At 49.7% G+C, this 20,631-nt stretch overlaps 2 protein-coding genes across 4 annotated transcripts in view; both read right to left on the bottom strand.

Moving 5' to 3' along the window:
• Positions 1 to 877: 877 nt before the first annotated feature.
• Positions 878 to 11,252, bottom strand: RBX1 (ring-box 1). Its single transcript, XM_074271797.1, has 5 exons — positions 10,693 to 11,252; positions 9,387 to 9,465; positions 6,081 to 6,151; positions 3,660 to 3,745; positions 878 to 1,073 (listed from the first exon to the last, which is right to left on the bottom strand). The coding sequence occupies exons 1-5, from the start codon at positions 10,768 to 10,770 to the stop codon at positions 1,061 to 1,063; spliced, it is 327 nt and encodes a 108-aa protein (XP_074127898.1). The 5' UTR covers positions 10,771 to 11,252; the 3' UTR covers positions 878 to 1,060.
• Positions 11,253 to 16,441: 5,189 nt separating this feature from the next.
• XPNPEP3 (X-prolyl aminopeptidase 3) overlaps positions 16,442 to 20,631 on the bottom strand; it is a 27,973-nt gene continuing 23,783 nt past the window's right edge. For all 3 annotated transcript variants that reach the window (XM_074271790.1, XM_074271791.1, XM_074271792.1), the window contains exon 10: positions 16,442 to 18,157. In XM_074271790.1, coding sequence (XP_074127891.1) covers positions 17,991 to 18,157 — 167 coding nt within the window. In that variant the 3' untranslated portion in view covers positions 16,442 to 17,990. The remainder of the gene's footprint in view (positions 18,158 to 20,631) is intronic.

Below are 20,631 nucleotides of genomic sequence, written 5' to 3'. Positions count from 1 at the left end.
AGCAGAACTAGAAGATCTTATTTATGTTGTAAATGTTGTAAAAAAAAAATTACTCATGCATATGTACTGTCAAAAAAATTATAATTATAAAATTAATAAAAAAATATGGGGAGTATATATATAGACATTATATATATATATATATATATATACATATATATATATATATATATAATATATATATATATATATACATACTTTCCCCTTAAGCAAGGTTAAAAAAAATAATAATAATGGTGGCTAAAAAATTACTCATGCATATATACTGTCAAAAAAATTTATAATTATAAAATTAAAAATAATAATAATAATTAAAAAAAAAAAAAAAAAGAATGGTGGCTGTGCTCCTGCTGAAAATAAGGACGTGAGGAGGGATGGGCTTAGGGAAAGGAGAATGCGTTGTTTTGGACATGCAGGCCTTCAAGGCCCAGAGCCAGCCTGGTGTAAATGCCCAGGGAATGCGGGAGTGGGACCTGGTCTGAGGGAGGCTGGACATGGAGACAGAAGTGTCATCCATCCCAACGCGCCAGGCGAATTCACAGGAACTTATGAAATCATCAAGAGAACAAGGGGAAGACTCGGGATAATCGAGCGTGAGAAGATGCTGCATGATGGGGGCTGATGAAGCCACGTTACCAGGAGGACTGGTCTGACCGCGAGGAAGAGGATGGGCAGGTGCCTGATAACCAAGGATGGAATGCACCGCTCACCCAGCCTCGGTCTAGTAAGGGCCAAACAGGGCACAGACTATCTAATTCAATCAATCCACATCCTCAGTTCTCTTTTCAAACATTTAATTCAGAAGACGGTTTCCTAGTCCGGGAAGAGAAGATCCTTGTGACGTCGTCATTCTAGGACACATGGAAGAGACCGGCAGTTTCTTGGATCCAACAGGGCTTTATTTCACACAGAATACAATATGGTGGCACTAAGACCAAACTCAAAAGACGCTGCACACAAGACCGAAGACTGGCTTTAACTCATGTATAATTAAGCAACAGGACAGCAAGTCATCAAGTAGCGAACAAAAGTGATAATCTTGAGGAAGAAGGTGCTTTTTCTAATGCCCATACCTGAAAAACAAAGAAAGATTATTGTCTCAGAGCCTCCCCTGGGCTAAAGCCTGCTGGAGGCTCACACGCACACACGGGCCCCACGTGTGTGGCTCAGGACATTGGCTCCTTGCCAGTCCCTGTTCTTCTGAGACCTCCCCCACCAATCAGAAGCTGGCCATTGCTACAGGGGCACCCGTGAGGCTCCTGGGCCAGCACTGGCTCAGCTTCACTCTCAGGCTTCCCTTCCTTGCCCCATCGGAGGGCGGACACCCCTAGGTCACTCAATTTAACTCAACAATCATTTCTTAAGCACCTACATCCATATCCTTGGCATCTGTTGAACCTCAGGGACACTAACACACACAAAAAGCCAACTGCCCTCAAACCCCTTAAATTTTACTGCTGAGAAATGACACATCAAGTAGATGGAGAAGATACAGAAACCATTGGGGGTTGGGAGTTGGGCTTCAGGTAAATGAATGGAGCTCTGGCTTCCAACTAAGGCAAGGAGGGCACAGGGTGAGGGGGAATCAGCAGGCCACTGGGGCTGGAAGATAGGGCAGGTTGTGAGGGGAGATGAGGTGAGAAAGGCGCACAAAAGATAAATGTCTATTTGTCTTAAGAGTCACTAGTGGCTGGTAGGCAGGGGTCTGGGTCCTTCATACTTCAGGAATATCAATTAAGCATTGAGCAGAGAACGGACAGGAGAGGAAAACTACATAGGGACTAGTTTAGCAGTAGTGAGATGGGGTGGAGGGTGGAAGATGGAAGATGAGACTTGGTGACTTATTAACTACAGGGGATGAGGGAGAGGGAAGAGCCAAGGGCAGCTGGGAGACTTCAAAAACCTGCCTGACTGGAAGGATGGACTCCTCTGCAGTGTGGGATGCCCAGGAATGCCCCAAGGGCAGTTGCCAAAGAAAGAAGGCCTGGAGCTCAGGAGAGGGCCGAGGGCTGGCAGTAGCACTCTGGGAGTCACCTGCAAGGTCTTTAAGACCCCCCTTTCAGGGGCAGCTAGGTGGCGCAGTGGATAGAGCACCAGCCTTGAATTCAGGAGGACCCGAGTTCAAATCTGTTCTCAGACACTTCACACTTCCTAGTTGGGCAAGTCACTTAACCCCAGCCTCAGAAAAAAAAAAAAAAAAAAAAAAAAGACCTCCCTTTCATAGATGAGATCATCAATCTCCTTGGGACTCAAGTCTTTTGCCCAAGGTCATAAATTAAGTTGGTAGAAGGGCTGGGACCAGAACCTTCCTAATTCTACAGCTGACTTGATTTTTTGGGGGGGAAATTTGAGAGATTGGTAGATTCTAGGCAACACAGAGCAAGTCCATTTCTGTCCTCCATCCTCCAAACTTAGTTTGGAGCCTCCCCATACAACATGTCAAGCACCAAGTTTCAGCTGGCCCCATGCAGAGGACTATGGCGAGACCCTGGCCTGGGGCTGCTTGTGCCAATCCCCGAGCCTGTCTCTTTGGCATCCTTATCTTTAGCCCCAGGCCTCTTGGATCAGTTATATTCCCAGAACAAAGCTTAGATTTCTAAGGAATAGGCAGATTTCTCTGTAAAAATCAGCCATTGAAGTTCTCGCTCCAGGCCATATCATAACCTAGGTCCTTCTGGCACTCCCTGGAAGCAGCTTCTTGGACAGGACCCAAACAAGGTCCACGTGACGCCCAATGCCACGTCATGGAAGAATACCCCAAAGTGTCCAATTGCTTATCAGACAAAGCAGTGCTTTAATCTGGGTTTGAGGGGAGCAGAAATGGACCTGAGAACAGCTAATTTAACTGAAGCCCACAAGCTGAAGTGATTTGTCTTAGTCTAGAGGTTAGAAATTGCACAAGGATTTCAACACAGATCCAAAGCCAAACCCCCTACTCTGCTGTCTCTCCTTCACAAGACATAGACCCAAAAGCCTTGGGTCCTGTAGCAGGACCGTTACCTGCTCGCCACTAGAAAATGTCTTCCATCCCTCAAGCTCTAGGGCCCAGGTTGAAAGGCCGGACCCCCCAGCTCAGGCTCACTGGAAGATAGCCCATGTGCCTGTGCCCTGGGGGTAGCTCTACCTTTGCCAGTGCCCAGTCCTTCCAGACAATTCAAAGGGTTGGGATCCAGGGACATCTTCTCATGGGCTAGGTTCCTGTATGGCTGGATTTTGGGGCAGGACCTTGCCTTGTATTTTCTTTGAACTGAATTAAGGGATGTGCCTGAGGCCTCTGGCTGTACTGAGAGAAAGAGCTGCACTGCTGCTCACAATGCTTCCCAAAGCTCCCTCTCCCAGCTCTGAGAGGCTGGGAGTACAGCGTCCTTCAGCTTATTTTACAGATGAAATGAGACGTCAGCAGTCCATCTCAAGGTCCGTAAGGGTGTGCAGAGCAGATGCTGGAAGCCAGGGCTCCTCACCCAAGGTGCCTCCTTAGACTCTTATTAAATGAGTCCCATCACCGGCTAGACCAGGGCAGAGTCACCCTCCAGGTACCTGAATGGTTGCTACTCTGTTGACCAAAGTCTAAATTAAAAAAAGCCACAAGTATACTCAGCCCCCCACCCCAGGAGGTCTGTGTGTCTCCCATCACACACCAAACTGCCCAGAGCACCTACTTTTGAAACTCCCACTCTCTGTTGTCCAGCGGGCACACCTGCCTGGTTTTGAGCCAGCGAGAGATGCAGTGGAAGTGGAAGGCGTGCTGAAATAGAAGGCAAAGCACATTAAGGAGGATCTCCATCATTACCTCACAAGCAAGGCAGAAGCAGAGGTGTGGAGGAAGACAAGGGAAGGCAACAGATGAACGAACCTCTCTCTTGTCTGTACGAGAGATTCATTCTCAGAAACTTCACTATAACAAACAGAAAAGTCACAGAATGCACGGGGCAGACACCGGAGGCCGGGGCCCCCATCATGCCCTGCCCTTCCTGGTGAGGACATGGCTCTCATTCTTCTCACAGGGCAAGGGCTCCCCCGGGCCTGCCCATGGATCCCAGCCTCCCACTATTTTCCCTCAGGCCTCACTCCAAGGGCCAGTGCTTAGGAGACCAGAACTCCCTCCAGCACCCTCCCAGTGGCAAAGGCTGGCTTCTGTCAGCAGAGATGCATCTTATGGACTCCAAGGTTTATTTTAAATTCGCTGAGAGGAGGCAGTGGAGAAGGCAGACCATGGGGAGGACAAACATTGTCTTCCTTTGGGATACGGATGTGGGAAAACGGCATTACTCAAATTGGGATGAAGGGAGGGAGAAGGAGGGAGCAGTGAGCAAGGATACTCCCTGGGTAGCCTGGGAGAGGAGCAGAGTCTGCCTTCGGGCAGGGGAGGAGAGGATCGGTTTCAGGGCCCAAGGTCAATGACCTTGGGGGCTCATGTCCCCACACAACTTGTTATGGAGAATAATCTGCAAGCAGCAGGGAGTGCTGGCTGCCTCCTACAACTCAAGACACGTGGCTGGAGGAGAAAAGCTACCCCCCAAGGCTGGTTAGCAAGCACGCTTGCTTTATGGCATCCACCACGGCCTTGAACTTATGGGAGGAATTTTAGAGCAAAGAAAGCGTACGAAGAAGCAGGAGAGGGACTGATCTCCGGGGAGAGGAAACCCATTTTGTAACAATTATAACCAAATTCAGGTGTAGTAAATAAAGACTAGATCCATTGCACTGGGGGCATTGCGCACGAGTATTCTAACTTGGAGAAAGCCGGCAGAAGCCGGTTCTGGGAGGAGTTACAAGAGCTTACTGGAGAAAGTGCTAGATGCCAGGATCTGTGCTGGTCCTGAGCCTTTCTAAGGACAAGTTTAGCCAACCTCCTAGACCTTTATAACCCTAGCCCTGTGCAGTTGGCCAAGCCGCAGCACCTCTCACCCTGCCCCCAGCTGGCCGGGCAAAGGCTGGCCTGCACCGACCCAGCTCTTCCTGACCTCCACCTTCCTCCCCGCACAGCAGCTATAGAGCCAGCACATTGAGCTTGGCTGAAAAGAGACCCCAGGAGAGCAGGGGCTCAAAGGCCTGTGTCCTCCTGCACCTATGCAGAGAGGAGAGCCCAGGGTCCTCGGCTAGATCCTAACAACACCCTTTACAACCGGTCTGCGGGAAGCTGGACAACACACTGGGAAGATTGCTCAGAGGGATCAGAAGTGGGAGCTGAAAGGGAACTTGGGCCCAGGGAGGCTGGGACTTTGAGAAGGGCAGTCTTCTCATGGCCAAGGGCTTATGGGGGACGTCCCCCACCCAATGGGAGCTCAGGGTTCTCTGACAGCCGCCAGTGCTCCAGCCTAGAACTCATTCACCAGAGGTGGGACCAGGCTGTATCCAACAGAACAAAGCTTTGATCAGTCATCAACTAGACTAGAAGCAAACCCCTCCTTACACAAAGGGGATAGATGAGATGCCTGAGGTGGCCAACAGCGGGACTCAGGCTTGACCATGGTGTATTTGTGATAAGGGTTTTCTTTCTCTCTCCTTTGTTTTCCAGGAGGGAAGGAACAAATGGGAGGGAGAAAAAGCAAATGCTTGGTTTAAAACAAAACAAAAAAACAACCCAAAAGACCAGTGAAGCAAATGTTTTTAGAGGTTCAAAGGCCATTTCCAGAGAAAGAGTTCCTGAAGCATTCTAAATGCTGCTGGAATAAATCTTTGCCCACTGAGAAGCCTTTCTACAGCACGTTTGTTAAAAAGTCAACCTTGGGCCAGGGCCAGGGCCGCCCCATCAGCCCTTAATCTTGATCTTCCTTTCCCGCTCCACTGTGACCTACACAATGAGCAAGGAGCTGGGAGCCTTTGTGAAGAAAACAGCATGAACAAGGAAGGGCCCAGCAGGAGTGCCGAATACACCAGTGCTGCATAAGAGCACCTTGCAAATAGTTACTGGCCCATGGAAGTGCTAATGAACAAAACCAGGAGAATGATGTTTAAAAATCTTACTTTCCATGTGCTTGGATAGAATCCAGTGTGGAAAAGTTTTCTATTTAACTGCAAACCTGATAGAACAGACAAGAGAATGGTATGTCTATGGAACATAAAGATGTTTCTCTTACATTGCAGACTCCCCATGCGACAGTACATTCTTCAGAGGTGGCGGATGCCTGATTGGCTTGACATTCTATACCTGTGGGAACAAGATCACACAATCTCAGGAGTAGGAACCCTTTTACCCACCTGTAACAGCAACTTTTGACAACTATGGCAAGAGGGTTTTTTTTTTAATATAAAACATTTGCAAAAAAAAGTGTGATTTTATATATGTGAGTTTTCATATGTGGAAATGGGGAGCCTTGAATCCTTGCCATCTCCTTTCCCTCTGCCTTCCAAAGAGGTCCTGGTCCCAACCCTTCTCTGATCCCCCCTCTGCCTCAACATATGCAGCATCTTCCCAAAGCCCTGCTCCCACAATGCTGCTGCTCAAAGGTCTTCAATGGGTTCCCACTGCTGACTCCAAATTCCTGGCATTTAGTGTCTTCCCCAATCTGGCTCTAAGGTTCCCTTCCATCGCACTCCTGCCCTTCTAACATTCAAAGTTTTAAGTCACACCAGACTGACAGCTCACGTCCCCTTTCCAAATTCTGGCCAGCATGACCTGCCTCCCCTCCTCCACCCCACTGACATGCTTCTCTCCCTATGGTGCCCAATATAACTCATGAAGCCCTCTCTGAACCACAGCAGCTCACACTTTCGACTCCTTCGCTGCCTCCCAGATGGACTCGGGTAAGGATCTCTTCTGCCAGCTGCTTGACCTTTTCCCACTAATCGCTGAATTGGTAGAATTGTCTAACTCTCCCCAGCTAGAAGCTAAGGGCTCCCCTGGGCCTAGAGAGCCCTCTAGAAGCTGCTTCTTTCCCCTCAGATTTCTTGGGTTTTATCATGTTCTAATTTGCATTCTAGCTCATTGGGTATGTGTCTGAGATGACAAATTTCTTGAGGTCAGGACCTAAGTCTTTGAACATTGCTTTCAACATAAATACTAAATGTTTATAGAATTCAGTTATTCATTATGTAAACCTGGCAGTAACCAGAAACCTAGAGAAAAAAAAAGGTATAATTAGGTGCTGCCTGGAAAGGTGACTAGCCAACACGGACAAGAGGCCTCCAGAAGTTCCTTGAAGGAGATGTTTAAGAAAGGGCCCCCACCTAAAGCAGCATTTCATTCTCCTCTTGGACCTGTTCTTTGTCTAGTACTCGTCTTTAAGGAATCACCCAAATAAAGACCTAAGACTTCTGCTTGTGATTTATTCTATGTCTGCTGAGGAGAGCAAATGACCACATGGGTTCTCAAGGACCAGTTCATTTCATGATGAAGGACCTACAATTAAAGGAGGAGAAAAATCTAGCCAAAAAAAGAGAAGTCATGAGTAAGGTGACAATTTCAGCGTAAGGATTAGGACTCGATTGTTTTTCCCCAAAAGTGATCTTCCTAGTTCAGCTAGGACCTACTAAGTGTTTTGTACAGAACAAGGACTCACTAAATATTTGAAGAACTACAATCCTTATTACTTATGAAGGGCCTGATTACAATAATATCCTTCCTTGATCAAAAATTTCACAAGAGAGGAATAACAGAAGTGGCCCAGGGGTGGGCATTAGGATGTCAGATGAGAGGGGGTTAAGAAATTTTAAAAAACCAACCAAATGTTAAATATTTAAAATATCAAACATAAGAGAAAACACAAAACACGTGTTTTCTCAAAACACATATTTGAAGTTTGGGGGCCAAGAACAGACAGGTTAAAGTTAGGCGAGTCCAATGCCTGACTGAAGTCAAGGACCAACAGGAAAAATGTCGATCCTGAGGAAAACCTCGTCCTGCAGACATGGGCAAGCTCTAGAACAGGGGCAGGGCACCTTTATTCTGCCAAAGGCCATTTGGATGCTTAAATTATCATTCAAGGGTCATAGAAAATGATCAACCAGCTTTCCGCTCCTATGTTTGGTGGTACGCATGTTAATTCGAGGAGGGAGCCTCTTCAGATGAAGCTGTTAATAAAAGCGAGCGCTGATGCTTTCTTAGAGCATGGTCTAGGCAAGTCAGAATCCATTTACTTTGGAAAAGCGAGGGCCAGCTTGGCAGCTCAAACACTTTTTGAGACCCTCAGAAGATCAGACGCTGGCATGCCTTCTATACAGCACCCAAACCGACAATGAATAGCTCTTCCTACGAATCTTGAAGCAGCAGCGGCGTCCTTAAAGGCCTCTACTCACTCAACAAGATCTAAGAGAAAACCCGAGAAGAAAGAGAGCAAGCACGGCCTTGAGTTTCCCTGCGAGACAGCCCGCAGGCTGGCTCTCCAAGACCAACACCCAGCCTCACAATGCAGGGTTATGTGGGGCAAAAACGGAAATGTGAAAAGAATTTTCAACAACCACCTTTACACGAGACCAAGCCCAAGTCAGATCTTCCTCCTTCTGGGCAAGGCCCCATGAAACTATCGAGGCACAGATACTGGCTGGCTGTAATCAGAGACTACACCCACACACATTTAAGACTGTACGTATGTTCTTCTGTGATTGGCATCTTTCAAATATACATGCAACACACACATAACATATATATGTAACATGTACACAAATACACACACACATGTAGTTATGTACTGGAATTTCTTGGAAGCTGGGGATCTGCCTACGTGTGAAAGAGAAGCACCGCTTGCTTCCTTTCTCCCTTGGAAAAAAGCCTCAAACCCGTAGAAAACCGAAACGCTCCCACCTAAGACAAAGGTGGCCTACCCAACCACCAATCAATTCGCTACATAATCATAAGTCAGGATAGCTTCCCAACAGCAACTAATGACTTTTATTTTTTAATTTAGAAAATGTAGCTATGATTACAGACTATTCCCACTGGCTGATAATTTAATCATGAAAATTTATCACAGTTCCCTGAAGCTATTTCAAAAATAAAGAACTAAATTTGGGTGTTTGTAGGTTTCTTGGCCTACCTGCTAATAATAAAACAAACCATTTTTGCCATTAACTCCTCGGGATTGGCTTTAAAAGTGTTGCTGGTTGATTTTCTTGTCCTTATTACTAAAAGGCTAGCCATTCAGCAGCATGTGCTCAGCAGCCAATTGGGTCCCATGTGGCGTGTAAAGATGTAAGTATAATTCCCTTTGAGCTATTTGACTGGGAATCTGAAGTTTCCCGTGATTCTCCACCTCGTCTGAGATCCGTGTTTTCCCTCAGACGTCTGAGCTTCCCTGTGCCCACAAACGTTGGCTGGGAAGTGTGGCCCCCCGGAAGGGAGCGGCTTTCTTTCCGCGGCTGGGCCTCTAGCGGGTGCCCAGCCTGGCTGCGCACTCCTGTCTTTAGGCCCTGCCACCTCTCCTCTGATCCCCGCCCCAGTGACTTACAAAGGTCCATAATGTGGTTCCTGCAGATGGCACAGTTGTCAACCACAATATCCCAGGCCCAGAGAGCTACTGCATTCCACTGCAAAGAGAGAAAGGGGAGAAGGACGCAGGCTGGCTGGGAGCTCCTACAGCCCCGGGGTCTCCTCCGTGATAAGTCACCCTCTGGGGCCGGACCCTCCGCCAGAACTTCCCCATGGAGCCGCCTGTCTCTGAGAGTCCGTGTTAGCTACAGTAAGCGCTGGGACCCGGAGCTCCAACCCCCCCCCCCCCCCAGGTCCCATGGAAACCCTCCTCTGCAGAAAATGCCCCGCAGAGCCCCACGGGGGATGGCCGGTGGCAATGGCTAATCCCGGGATGAGAGAGGCTTGCCACTGCCCAGTCTACATCCCGGGCATGGAAGCAGGCCAGCCGGCGTCCGCACTGGGGGCTGCAAGCCACCCTGCTCCCCGACAGGCCCAACTGCCTCTTCCACCCCAGGTAAACTCCGTGCCCCCTCCCCCACCGTGTCTCAGATAATGGGGGTGTAGGGCAGCAGCAGAGACTTATTGCACTTAAAAATGGGTCCCCCATGTCTCTAATATGTAAACTGGGGGGGCGGTGTCTGCAAACCCCTCAGTCCCATCCCTCCCCCCGAGATTTGTTTAGGAGAGAATGCCCTTAGGTCCGCTGTGACCGTCGCCCTCGTCTCCACATCCCCCTTTCATTTCAACTGGGGGGGCTCCAGTGCTTAAGGGCAAACCCACGGGCTTCGGACGTGACCAGAACAAGGGGCCTGGGAGGAGCCGCGGGACAAAGCAAAGGCCAGGGGCTGAGGGGAGGGGGGAAGGGGGAGCCGGCTGGTGCCCCCCCTTCCCACCCCCGCGCCCCGGGGAGGGAGCGGAGGAGCGGGCGGGGCAGCCCCCGAGGCGTCACGAGACCCCGGGCTCCGCGGCTGGGCTGGGCTGGCTTGGGCGGGGCAGATCCGGCCCCACCCCCGCCCCTCCCGGCCGCGCCGCCGCCGCCTCCCCCAATGACAGCTCAGGCTCCCGGCAGGGGTGCAGGAGCCGCAGCCCGCCGGCCCCTCAACAACGGCCGCGCCCATTGGCCCGTCCCGCTTCCTCGCCGGGCAGCCTCGCCCGCGCCCATTGGGCCGCGTCCGCGTCCATCCCCGCCGAAATCCCGCCCACTTCCGTTCTCCTGTGGAGAACCGGGTACCCCAGCAACGCCGGGGAACAGGGGCCCCCCAGCCCAGCCGTCCCCCGCTTGGCCCTGCAAGCGGACCCACACCCCGCCGGCCCCTCTGAGGGAGGCGCCGGGCAGGCCCAACCTTTTTCACTTCAAAGCGCTTCTTGCCGGCGCCGCTGTTGGTGCCACTGGGGGTGTCCACATCCATCGCCGCCGCCATTTTGGAAAGCGAGTGCCCGTCGCGCGCTCACTGCGCCTGCGCGGCGGCGCACGCCTCCCCCTCCCGCCTCCGACCTCCTCCCTCTCCAGCCCCGCCCCTCTCGGCGTACGGAGGCTCCGAGGCGTGGCAAGAAGCCACGCCCCTTAAAGGCGCTGATCGGGCTCTCCCCCCTCCCTCCGGTCTCCCCAGGTTGTCACTGGGGTTGCTCAACCCCCAGAGGAGGCGGGGCTGGACAGGGAGGGGCCGAGTGAGCCCAGCTGAAATCGAAAAGACGTCGTCGTTCCCCCAGAATAGCCTTCCCCCCGCGCTGAGCCCGAGGAGGCTCCGGGTATCCCCCCGTGCGCAGCCCCCCATCCCCGGGAGCCGCAGGGACCCCGCTGGGGTACTGCGCCACAGCCTCCGAGCCTGGCGGGAGGTGGGGGGGACAGCCCGGCCCCCCGGCCCGAGTACGCACTGGCAGACACGTACCCACGCACGTGCACACGTAAGGCACCTCCACCTACGCAATGCGCCCCCCCCCCGCCCCAGCATTCCTAAACTACCCCCCTCCCCCAACGGCCGCCGGGATCCGCGGCTCCCCGCTCCCCTCACGGCCGCCGGGATCCGCGGTCTCCCCGATTCCGCACGACCGCCGAGATACAAGGTCTCCCCCTCCCCCACGGGACCCTAATGTGCTCTTTGGATCCCCGAACTTTCCGTGTCTCCTTCCTGGGTCCCAGATGAGAGGGTTCCTCACTATACTCCTTCCAAAGAGCCTTCGAGACTCCTCTCGGGTCCCACATCTGCAGCTAACCTCGTCGCCCCATCCGTCCCCATCCCTACGCTCATGTCTCCTTCCCGGGTCCCCTCGAGTGCCTTCTCTGATTTTCCTCAGATTCTGCCCCCAATGTCTCCGAGCCCATGCCTCCTTTCTGCGACTCCGGTTACACTCCCCCCCCTTGGAATCCTTTGGGCTCCCTCCCATCCCCACAAAGCCCTCATCTCCCTCGGGGGTCCCCACATGTCAACAATTTCTCCTTTTCATTTCCGAGAGCCAGCTGGGCGGCCGTCTCCCGCCCCCAAATCTTCCGGGTACCACAATCTAAGGCTCTTCCTCTTCCTCTCTGGGTTTCTTGGCCTTTTCATTTAGGGCTGGAAGCCACGGCCGAGCAGCTTGCCTGTGTCAGGGCCCCTTCCCTCCCCTCCCTCCTTAGGTCCTGAAGCAAAGGCTGTGCAGGAAGAGGCCCTCTGCAGAGAGGAGGATCTCTGGTCCCTGTCCAGCTTCCATCCAGACACTGATTCTGTGAGCCTCGATGCTCAGGCTGTCTGGCTCACTGAGGAAACTGAGGCTGGAAAGGGAAAGCTGGCAGAATCAGGGTAAATGGCTCGTTTTCTGATTCCAAATCCAGCCTTTCCCCAGGGCTTCCTTCTCCTGAAAAGGCTGCTTCGGTTAGTGACCACCCACCTGGCCTGCAAGGTGACAGAACTCTGCAGGTGCCCTTCGGGGTTTGGAGGCTAAATGCCAGTTCCTGTTGTTAGATGCCTGTTTTTGTTGAAAAATAAGCTCTAGAACTTTCTCTCTGAGGTTAAATAAAGCAGATCTTTTCCAGCCTTTTTTTTTTTTTTTAAACAACCAGAGATGGGTAGGTAGGCAAGATATTGGTAAGTATGATAGGTTGGCAGGTACAGATGGCACACGGAGTGATAAAGCAGTTACTGTGTTCACCGTGTGTCATGAACTGTGCTAAACCATGAGCTCACTGCAGAGAAAAATGAACCGTAAAGTCCAACTTTTATGTCCTCCCCAAACACCAAAAGATGTGATTTTTCTTAATTTTTTTCATAAGGCATATTTCAATTTTCTTGTAGCTCCATGCTTGGTCATACTTTGTATCACCAGAGCTTGCTTAGCTCAGTGCTCTGCCCAAAGTAAGTGTTTAATAGATACTTCCGTCTTCTTTACTCCATGAAAGCCACATTAACCAGCTAACCTATAACCACTATTTCTTAAATGTCTAATTTGCGATTGATTCTATTTGCCTTTCTTGTCCTGGCCATTTTCAAGTGTTTTTAGGTTCCACTTTGACCAGACTCATGGACTCTTAACAAGTTTGAATCCCCAATGGTAAACTCATGGCTTAGAGGCATTCTCTGAGCTAGCTCCCTCATTCTACAGGCCAGGGAACCAAGTTCCAGGTTCGAATCCAGATCTTCAGAGCACAAGATTCATCAGGCTCACTCTCCAGTGAGCGACTTTCATATCTGCTCTCAAGAAAATGGGACAGTAGTGGACTGTGACCCACTGAAAGTCTTGGAGTGGCTACTCCCTGAGAGGCTACCTGCCACTCATTTCCTTGTCTACTCATTGCCCTGGTGCCAACATTTGACAAAAAAGACATTATCATGAGGTGAGCCTTGCAGTTACTGAACTGAATATGAATACATATGCTGTACTGATCCGCTGAGCTTTTGTTGTCCAGTTTTTAAGATAATTATTCCTTATCCAAGTAGGGGCCAAAATCACAGCCCCAAGAGCTTATTTCTTCTTAAGATGAAGGTGAGGGTCTCCCCGGTAACTGCCCTGGTCAGGGGCCCTATCCGGACGGTCGTGATCAGTAGGATTGGTTGTTCTCATTCTTGAAAAGGACAAAAATGACGTCACTCTTGGGGTCAAGTTACAGTGTGACTGATCAGACCAATATGAACTCAACGTGCTCTGCCACAGGTCGGACACAGAGTTCCTATGAACATTTAAGGGAGGGGAGGGTGGGAAAGGGGCCACCTTTTAGGATGGGTTGAGGGTGCCCAATCTGAGCATCACTGAATGAAGTGGCCATGTTTGGTCTGGAGAAGATAATTAAATGGCCCTGGTCTGCATGTGTTTGAAGAGCCAACTTTGGGAAGGAGGATTGTTTGTTCTACTTTGGCCCCAGAGTCCACGACAAGCAGTGAGGGCTCTGGGGAGTTGTTACAGAGGCAGATTCTGGCTCTGTATCAAGGGAAATCCTGATGCAAGAGGGGGCTGTGTTGGGCAGTAAAGAGTTCTTTCCCTTTGGAAGGCTTCAGACAAAGGCTGGATGGGTACATATGTAGAATGGGGCTTTTCTGGAGGTGATTCAGAGGTAGCAGCCACACTTCGCTTATGATTTCCTTGGTGGAGTGTTAGCAAAAAAAAGCAGTGGGATCTTATGTTAACAAGGAATGTCAGGATGGGAAGGAGCCTCGGAGAGTTTTGTCCAATGCCCTCATTTTGCAGAGCGGCACGTGGTTCCAGCAAATGAATTACTTTAAAAAATTTGACTTTCTCAGTCACATGAGCCTGGATTAACCAAGTCCGGCCTAAAATCCAGGTCTCCTGATTCTAAGACCAAAGCCTTGGGAACTTTCCACTGTGTACCATCCTTTTGGAGCACCTTAAAGACTGAATGGAAATAGCTGCACCTGAGAACTTCATACATCCCATGCTTTAAGTGGTCTGTATAAGAATGAAAATTGGGGAGCCCCTCGATAGGAAGCCTCAGCATAATCAATTATGTCAATTACCCATCATTGCCTTGGCCACTGAGATTTGCCCAGTCATATATTGGGTCAAGGTGGGGGGGCAGTGTCTCTCCTATTCAAAGACTGGCTTGCTATGTACTATAGCAAGGTGCCTCTTGTCAGTTGTTAGCACCGAAATCTTGCCATTGCCTCTAAAGGGTTTTCCTCTTCCAGCCAAATGGGAATCCTTGTCTGCCCACTGCTTCCTGCTGCCATGCATTTGCTAACCCTCTTTCAGGTCTGGAGAGAATGAGCCTTCAGCCCTCCATCCTCCTTTAGTACCTAAGTCAGAACCTCTTCTGACCCCACCCTATTGAGGGAAAATGTTCTTCCCTGTGGTCAGTCTATGGAAAACTAGGCCCACAGGTTCAGGGATGGAAGGAACCTCTGACATCTCATCCAAACTTCAGATTTTGTAGAGGGGCTTTCTGAAGCCTAGGAATGTGCAGCAGCTTGTGTTGGGTCACCCAGAAAGGGATAGGGCCTAGACCCAAGCCCAGCTCTGGCCTTCTTTACAGTGTAAGTATACCTTCAGATGGATCTGGCCCTGCCACCCTTTGATCAGTTAGTTATATCTCCTTGCCCTCATTAGCCTGAGGATGGGGTCCATATTTCTAGAACATATCCATGAGCACGAGTGGAAAGTTAAATGGTTGCTTGCTGCCAAAGAAGAACCTTGAGCTGAGTGCTTGGTGAAAAAGTCACACCTTTAACCCCAGAAGAAACCTTTGGCTTCTGAAACATAAGGCCAAAAGCAACGTACAGTATATTTATTTTTAAACACTGGTAACAATTTTTTTCCCTTGTTGGGAAATACCTGATATCTTGGTGGGGGAGTCTTTACAAAGTAACAGCATTTTGTCCAATTCGATATTCACAGAAAGTTCATAAAACCATCAGGATGCTGGTTGAGATCAGTTACCTCATAAGGAGATCATTCCCATGAATCTGCCATGATTTCCCTATGGGTGCAGGAAACAGAGGGCAGTCAGATATTCAGCTGCTCTGTGAACTTGGGAAGGACCTTGGTATAAGGGAAGAGTCTCTTCCCCCAAGGGATCCATGAGGTATTTGGTGATCCAACCGTTCTCTGTTCCAGTTAAGGTCAAGCCTAGCCTGGCACCCGAGCAAGCTCAGCAGCTTAAAGGGACACCTCTCTCAAGACAACGGCTTTGTTTCACTAAGTGGCAAGAATGGATACCAAAATTAAAAAGCGCCCCCAAACCCAACCCTTCTCCCCCCCCCCCCCTTCAAGAATAAAATCTGCTTTATTACTGGACCTTCCTAATGCCACCATGGGAAACAAAGTCTGTGGTCAAATGTGCAGAGGCTCTAACTCCTTGAGGATACACCAAATTGAGGACAAATTCTAATTTGTCTTACTCATTTAACCCTCTCAGTAATCAGGCCGCCTCCATCTCCCTTTGAAGAATGAGAATGCTCTAAGATCAGACACATCACAAAGGGAACCCAAAAGTGATTCCTCAGCAATGGGGCTGCTTTCTCTTCACTCAGAAACCAAGGAAGAAACATTCTTGATATCAACAAATATAAATGCAAATCGTTTTGGGAGCCAACGAGAACCACCTTGAAATAACTTTGCTATTAGTATTGTTCACTCAAGCCACTTAGGGAAGAAAAATATACTTGAATTTTTTTCCCCCCACCATTGCCCAATAACGTGTTCACTTGGGGGTGTGGGTGAATGTTGAAAGGATCTAATACTTTTTTTGGCTGGCAAATCTTTATGCAAAGCACCGAGGATATACCCTGGATGGAACGACTGTCTGCTCTCCAATTCCCAAACCTAGCAAACTCAGACACCTCATAAAACACTGTCTTCAAGGCGATGGTGCTGAGGGGATTTTTGAACTCAGGAGCATCAGTTGTTCAAGTATCCAGGAGAGTCCAGTTGGGATGCTGGAACTCTGGTGACAAGAAACCCTGTCGGAGGAACTTTCCAGTGGCCAGAGAAGCTCCACAATTCTACTCAAAGGCACACTTGGGGCTCTAGGGCCCAGGACCAAGTTCTCAATGACCTGAAAGTTTTTTTGAAGGAAGGAGGTATCAAATACAAGAAATTGTTCTGCCCAAGTTCAGCTAGAAAGTTGCAAAGTTGTTACTGTGTTCTTTCACAAGGAATGCCATATAGAAAGGTCAAGCTTTTATTCTATTCTAGGGTTTTTCAAGTTTAAAAAAGCCCTCCTACCTTGCTTGTCTCATTTTTTTTCATTTAAATGGAGAATGGCAGGCTGAAGTTGGGGGCTGGGCAAGAGAGATGGAGAAAGACAGTATATATGTGTATGTGAGGGGGTCAAGGCTGTATGTAAAGGGACATCTCGGCTCTCTGGAGCACTGGGCCTCCTCGTAGACACCTGCTCCAGCTGTCCAGCCATCATGGGCCCCTTTTCAGCAGGGAAGGGAAGGGAAGGGCAGCCCGGATATAATTTGTAACACTTTGGCTTTGTAACATTATCCTTGCCTCCCGAAGGAGCGCCCGGCTGCCCGCCCTTGGCTTCCTCTGTATCTCTCTCCAGTTTTCCTATCAGATAGGCACACTTCCAGCACTCCACGAAGGGTGTCATTTCTCAAGCTCGTTTCCCTGACGTGTTTATTAAACAATCCGTGGCCCTTTTACTGGCACTTTGTGAAGTTGGGCTTTGATTTTGGCATTGACTCTTAACCTTTTCCTAAGGCTCCCTCCCTAGCGGGGCCCCAGTACCAAGGCCAGGGCTGGGTCTTCCCTGAGCCCAGCCAGGACACCAGGATTTCAAGGGACAGCTGAAGGCTCATCCGCAGCTTTACAGCATTAGCACTGCCTGAAGCAAATGGCGGGAGAGACAGCAAGTCTCCCTTGCTCAGACTGAGCTGCAGCCTTGGGAAGGCTGTTTCAGCTGGTCCCTTCATCAAAGAAGAGAGCCCACCTGACCAGGGAATGGGTACCATTAGGGCAGGGTAAGCTACAGGAAGCTGGGAAAAGGAGAGGGAGGGTCTGTCCAGAACCAAGCTCCTTTTCTATCTTCAAAGCCCTTTCCCAGCCTGCCACAAGGGATGGACTCTGAGCCATCACCTCACTGAGGGTGTAGCCTCAGCAGCCAGCCAACCCAAGTTGTGGAGACAACGTGGTCAGCTAAGGGCTTCTGGGTAGAGAGTGTGGTTCTCCATGGGAGAGAGGAAGAGGAGAAGCTGAGAACTTTGTGCCTCGTTTCCAGGCCTCTAAGACAGGTCCAGAGGGTGAATACTCAAACTCATCCCATGGAAACCAACCATGGAGTCCCTGGAAGCAGGAACATACACAGCTAAATTGGGAGGGCGGGAGAGGGGCAATCTTTTTCCTGCCTTTGACAATGAATGATTTTCTAATTAAAGCCCAGAGGAAATGCGGACCTCACCTACCCCTTTCCCTTTAAACCTTGAGCAGGCCTAAGTCACTGCTGTTGTATAAACAGGCTCCCCCCTCTCCAGAGCTGAAGAATTCCCTCTTTAGGCTTCCCAAGTATAAAAGGAAAATGTCCACAGAAAGACTCCCCCCAACTCCCAAGGAAGGGAGTACATACAAACATATATACATGAATATATGTATATATGTGTATATGCACACATGTGCACAAACATATACTCGAGAATATATGCATGTGCACATCCATGGAAGCTCCTCAAGGGGTGAGTGTATGGATCTGTCCAGGAGCCTGGGCTTCTGGTCAAGAGGCCCGGTCACAGATCTGCTCCACATGGTGCATCTCTTTAGGGCAATCTGCAGACAGGATGAGGGGTGAGCCCTCGGTCACCACCACGTCGTCCTCAATGCGCACTCCGAGACCCCGGAATCTCTCAGAGACATCACAGTCACCTTCAGGAACATAGATGCCTGGGAACAGAAGAAAGGGGATGGAAAAGAAGGGCAATCACCAAGGGAAAGAGAAGACAAGCCAGGGTAGCTTTTCAGAGTGTCTTAAGCTCGAAGAAATCCAAGCTACCTAAGAAGGAAACACTCCAGATCACGAAAAATTAGAGAAATGCAAATCCAAGCGGCTCTGAGGTGCCCCCCACCACACACACATTAAGTGCATGGTGGTAGAGCTGCTCCAGGAAGCAATTTACAAGTGGGCCCCCAGAGTTCTAAACTGGGGATAGCCTCTGGCTCATCCCACCACCCTTAGGTCCATACCAAAGAGTTTAAACAAAGAGGGAAAAAAATCATCTTTCTTTATAAAACTAAAATTTGGACCACATGACATTAATGAAATGGAAGCCAGAGGAGGGCTCACCAACTAGTGGCTAGCTGGGAGCAGTACTACATTTCAATGGGAAGACTTGTACAAACTGATGCAGTGTATGGCGAATAGAACCAGAGGTCATGTTTTAATGGTACTTTGTAAAAATGAACCACTTGGAAGGACCTGACACACTCCCGCCATGACACACTCCTGCCATGACTCCGGGGATCTCCTGATCAAACATGACCCCTAATAGAGCTGATGGAACCCAAGATGGAAACATGTTTGGGACACGGCTAACACGGACATTTGGCTGGCCTGTGCTTACTCATTCCAAGGGCTGGTTTCTTCTCTTTCCACCGGGGAGGGAGAACAGAAGAAAAATAGCAATGTTGCTCCCACCTTCCCCTAGAATAAATGCCACCCAGGGGAGTAGCTTAGGGACGCTCTTCTTCTGGCCCTGGAAGTAGCGGCATGTTCCCGATAGGCCAGGGGGCAGTCCTACTTCCCGCCTCTCCCTTCTTGACTGTGCTCCTTAACTCTGCCCAGTAAACAAGCCCCCCAAGTCCTGACCAGTGGGCCTTTGTGAGGATGTCACTGAGGCAGAGAATCTGTGGGTGATGGCACCACCAGGGACCTAGAACTTTGCTTTTGAAAGAATGTCTCAATGGGCTGGACTATGGGGAAGATCTAGTACAGGGTCTGAATTCATCTGAGCTCCACCATGCCATGGAAAATTTTCCATCAGACAGCTTTAAAATTTTCCTTTCCACAGCCTCCAGGGGATATCCTCAGTGGGACAATTAGATCAAAAGGAAACAAAAGCAAATTCAGCAGAGCCCCTCCCTGGAAGGTCCTCGTCTCCCTGATATGGGGCACAAGGAAGGCCAGGTCAGGCACTATGGGAGGAGACTGGCTTCTGACACGCCACCAATGAGGCTGGCACAACAGCTTCAAGGCCGAGAGGATGGCACAAGGCTGGATGCACTGAGCTCGCCAGCCTTTCCAGTTCCAACCCGCAATTTCATAACTGGCTGGAGGTGGAGGTTACCGGCCCGCGAGCTCCTGACAACAACTGTGGCCACGGCAGTGCCCCAGATTTCATTCCCCACATGCCCACATCAGGTGACCCATCAGACAGTCACACCTCTCTCTGAGGCATCTGAGAAAGCATAGGGATGTGTGGCAGCAGAGAGCTGGGCAGTGCCATAGGAGGTGCCCAATAAGCCCATCCCCTAACCTTTCCACAGGGAAGGCAAGGGTGTTTCTCATCTGCTAGGCTGGCAAGATGGACAACTTCAATCTCTCTTCATCTGAGCCTAATAACATTGACTGAAATTTATATCAAATGGAAGATTTGAGGTTGCACAATAAAAGGCAGATGGGTGGCACAGTGGATAGAGCCCCTTACATGAATATCCGAGTTCAATCTGACTTTTGATCCTAGCTGTGTGACTCTGCACAAGTCACCTTCTCTGCCTCAGTTTCCTCATTTATAAAATGAGCTGGAGAAGGAATGGCCATCCTCTCCATTATTTCTGCCAAGAAAACCCAAATGGGGTCAGGAAGAGCCGGAGATGACTGAAAATGACTAACCAAAAATCCTAATAAAAGAAGCATTTGCAGATACTAAAGATTGAACAGTGAAGGAAGACGTCAAGCAAAGATCCTATGATGTTAATGAAAGAACATAAAAGTGATGGTCAAACCAGGCCCCTTTCTTCAGCCAGGTGGCACAGTGGGTAAAGCACTAGGGCTTGGTACCAGGAAGACCCGAGTTTGAGTCCAGCCTCAGACACCGCCTAGCTGTGTGACTCTGGACAAGTCACTTTACGTGTCTGCCTTAGTTTCTTCAACTGTAAAGCAGGGGGGGATAAAAACAGATTTACCTCCTAGAGCTATTGAGAGGACTAAGTTATGTACTATTTGCCAAGTGTCAAATAGTTAATCTGGTTCCAAGAAAAGCAGTGTGCTCATGACTGCAGGCTCATGGACTTCAACGTTTAGAGGGTTATCCATGAGGTACTTTGTTTTTAAAAAGGCCAAGACAGCCCACTGAGAAATCATATTTCTTTTTGTAGGGATTGCTTCTACCTCCCGGCTGATGTTCTTCCTGGAAAGCAAA

The sequence above is a fragment of the Sminthopsis crassicaudata genome, chromosome 5 (assembly GCF_048593235.1).
Source record: "Sminthopsis crassicaudata isolate SCR6 chromosome 5, ASM4859323v1, whole genome shotgun sequence".
Taxonomy (NCBI): domain Eukaryota; kingdom Metazoa; phylum Chordata; class Mammalia; order Dasyuromorphia; family Dasyuridae; genus Sminthopsis; species Sminthopsis crassicaudata.
This window is presented reverse-complemented; position numbering and strand designations above follow the sequence as displayed.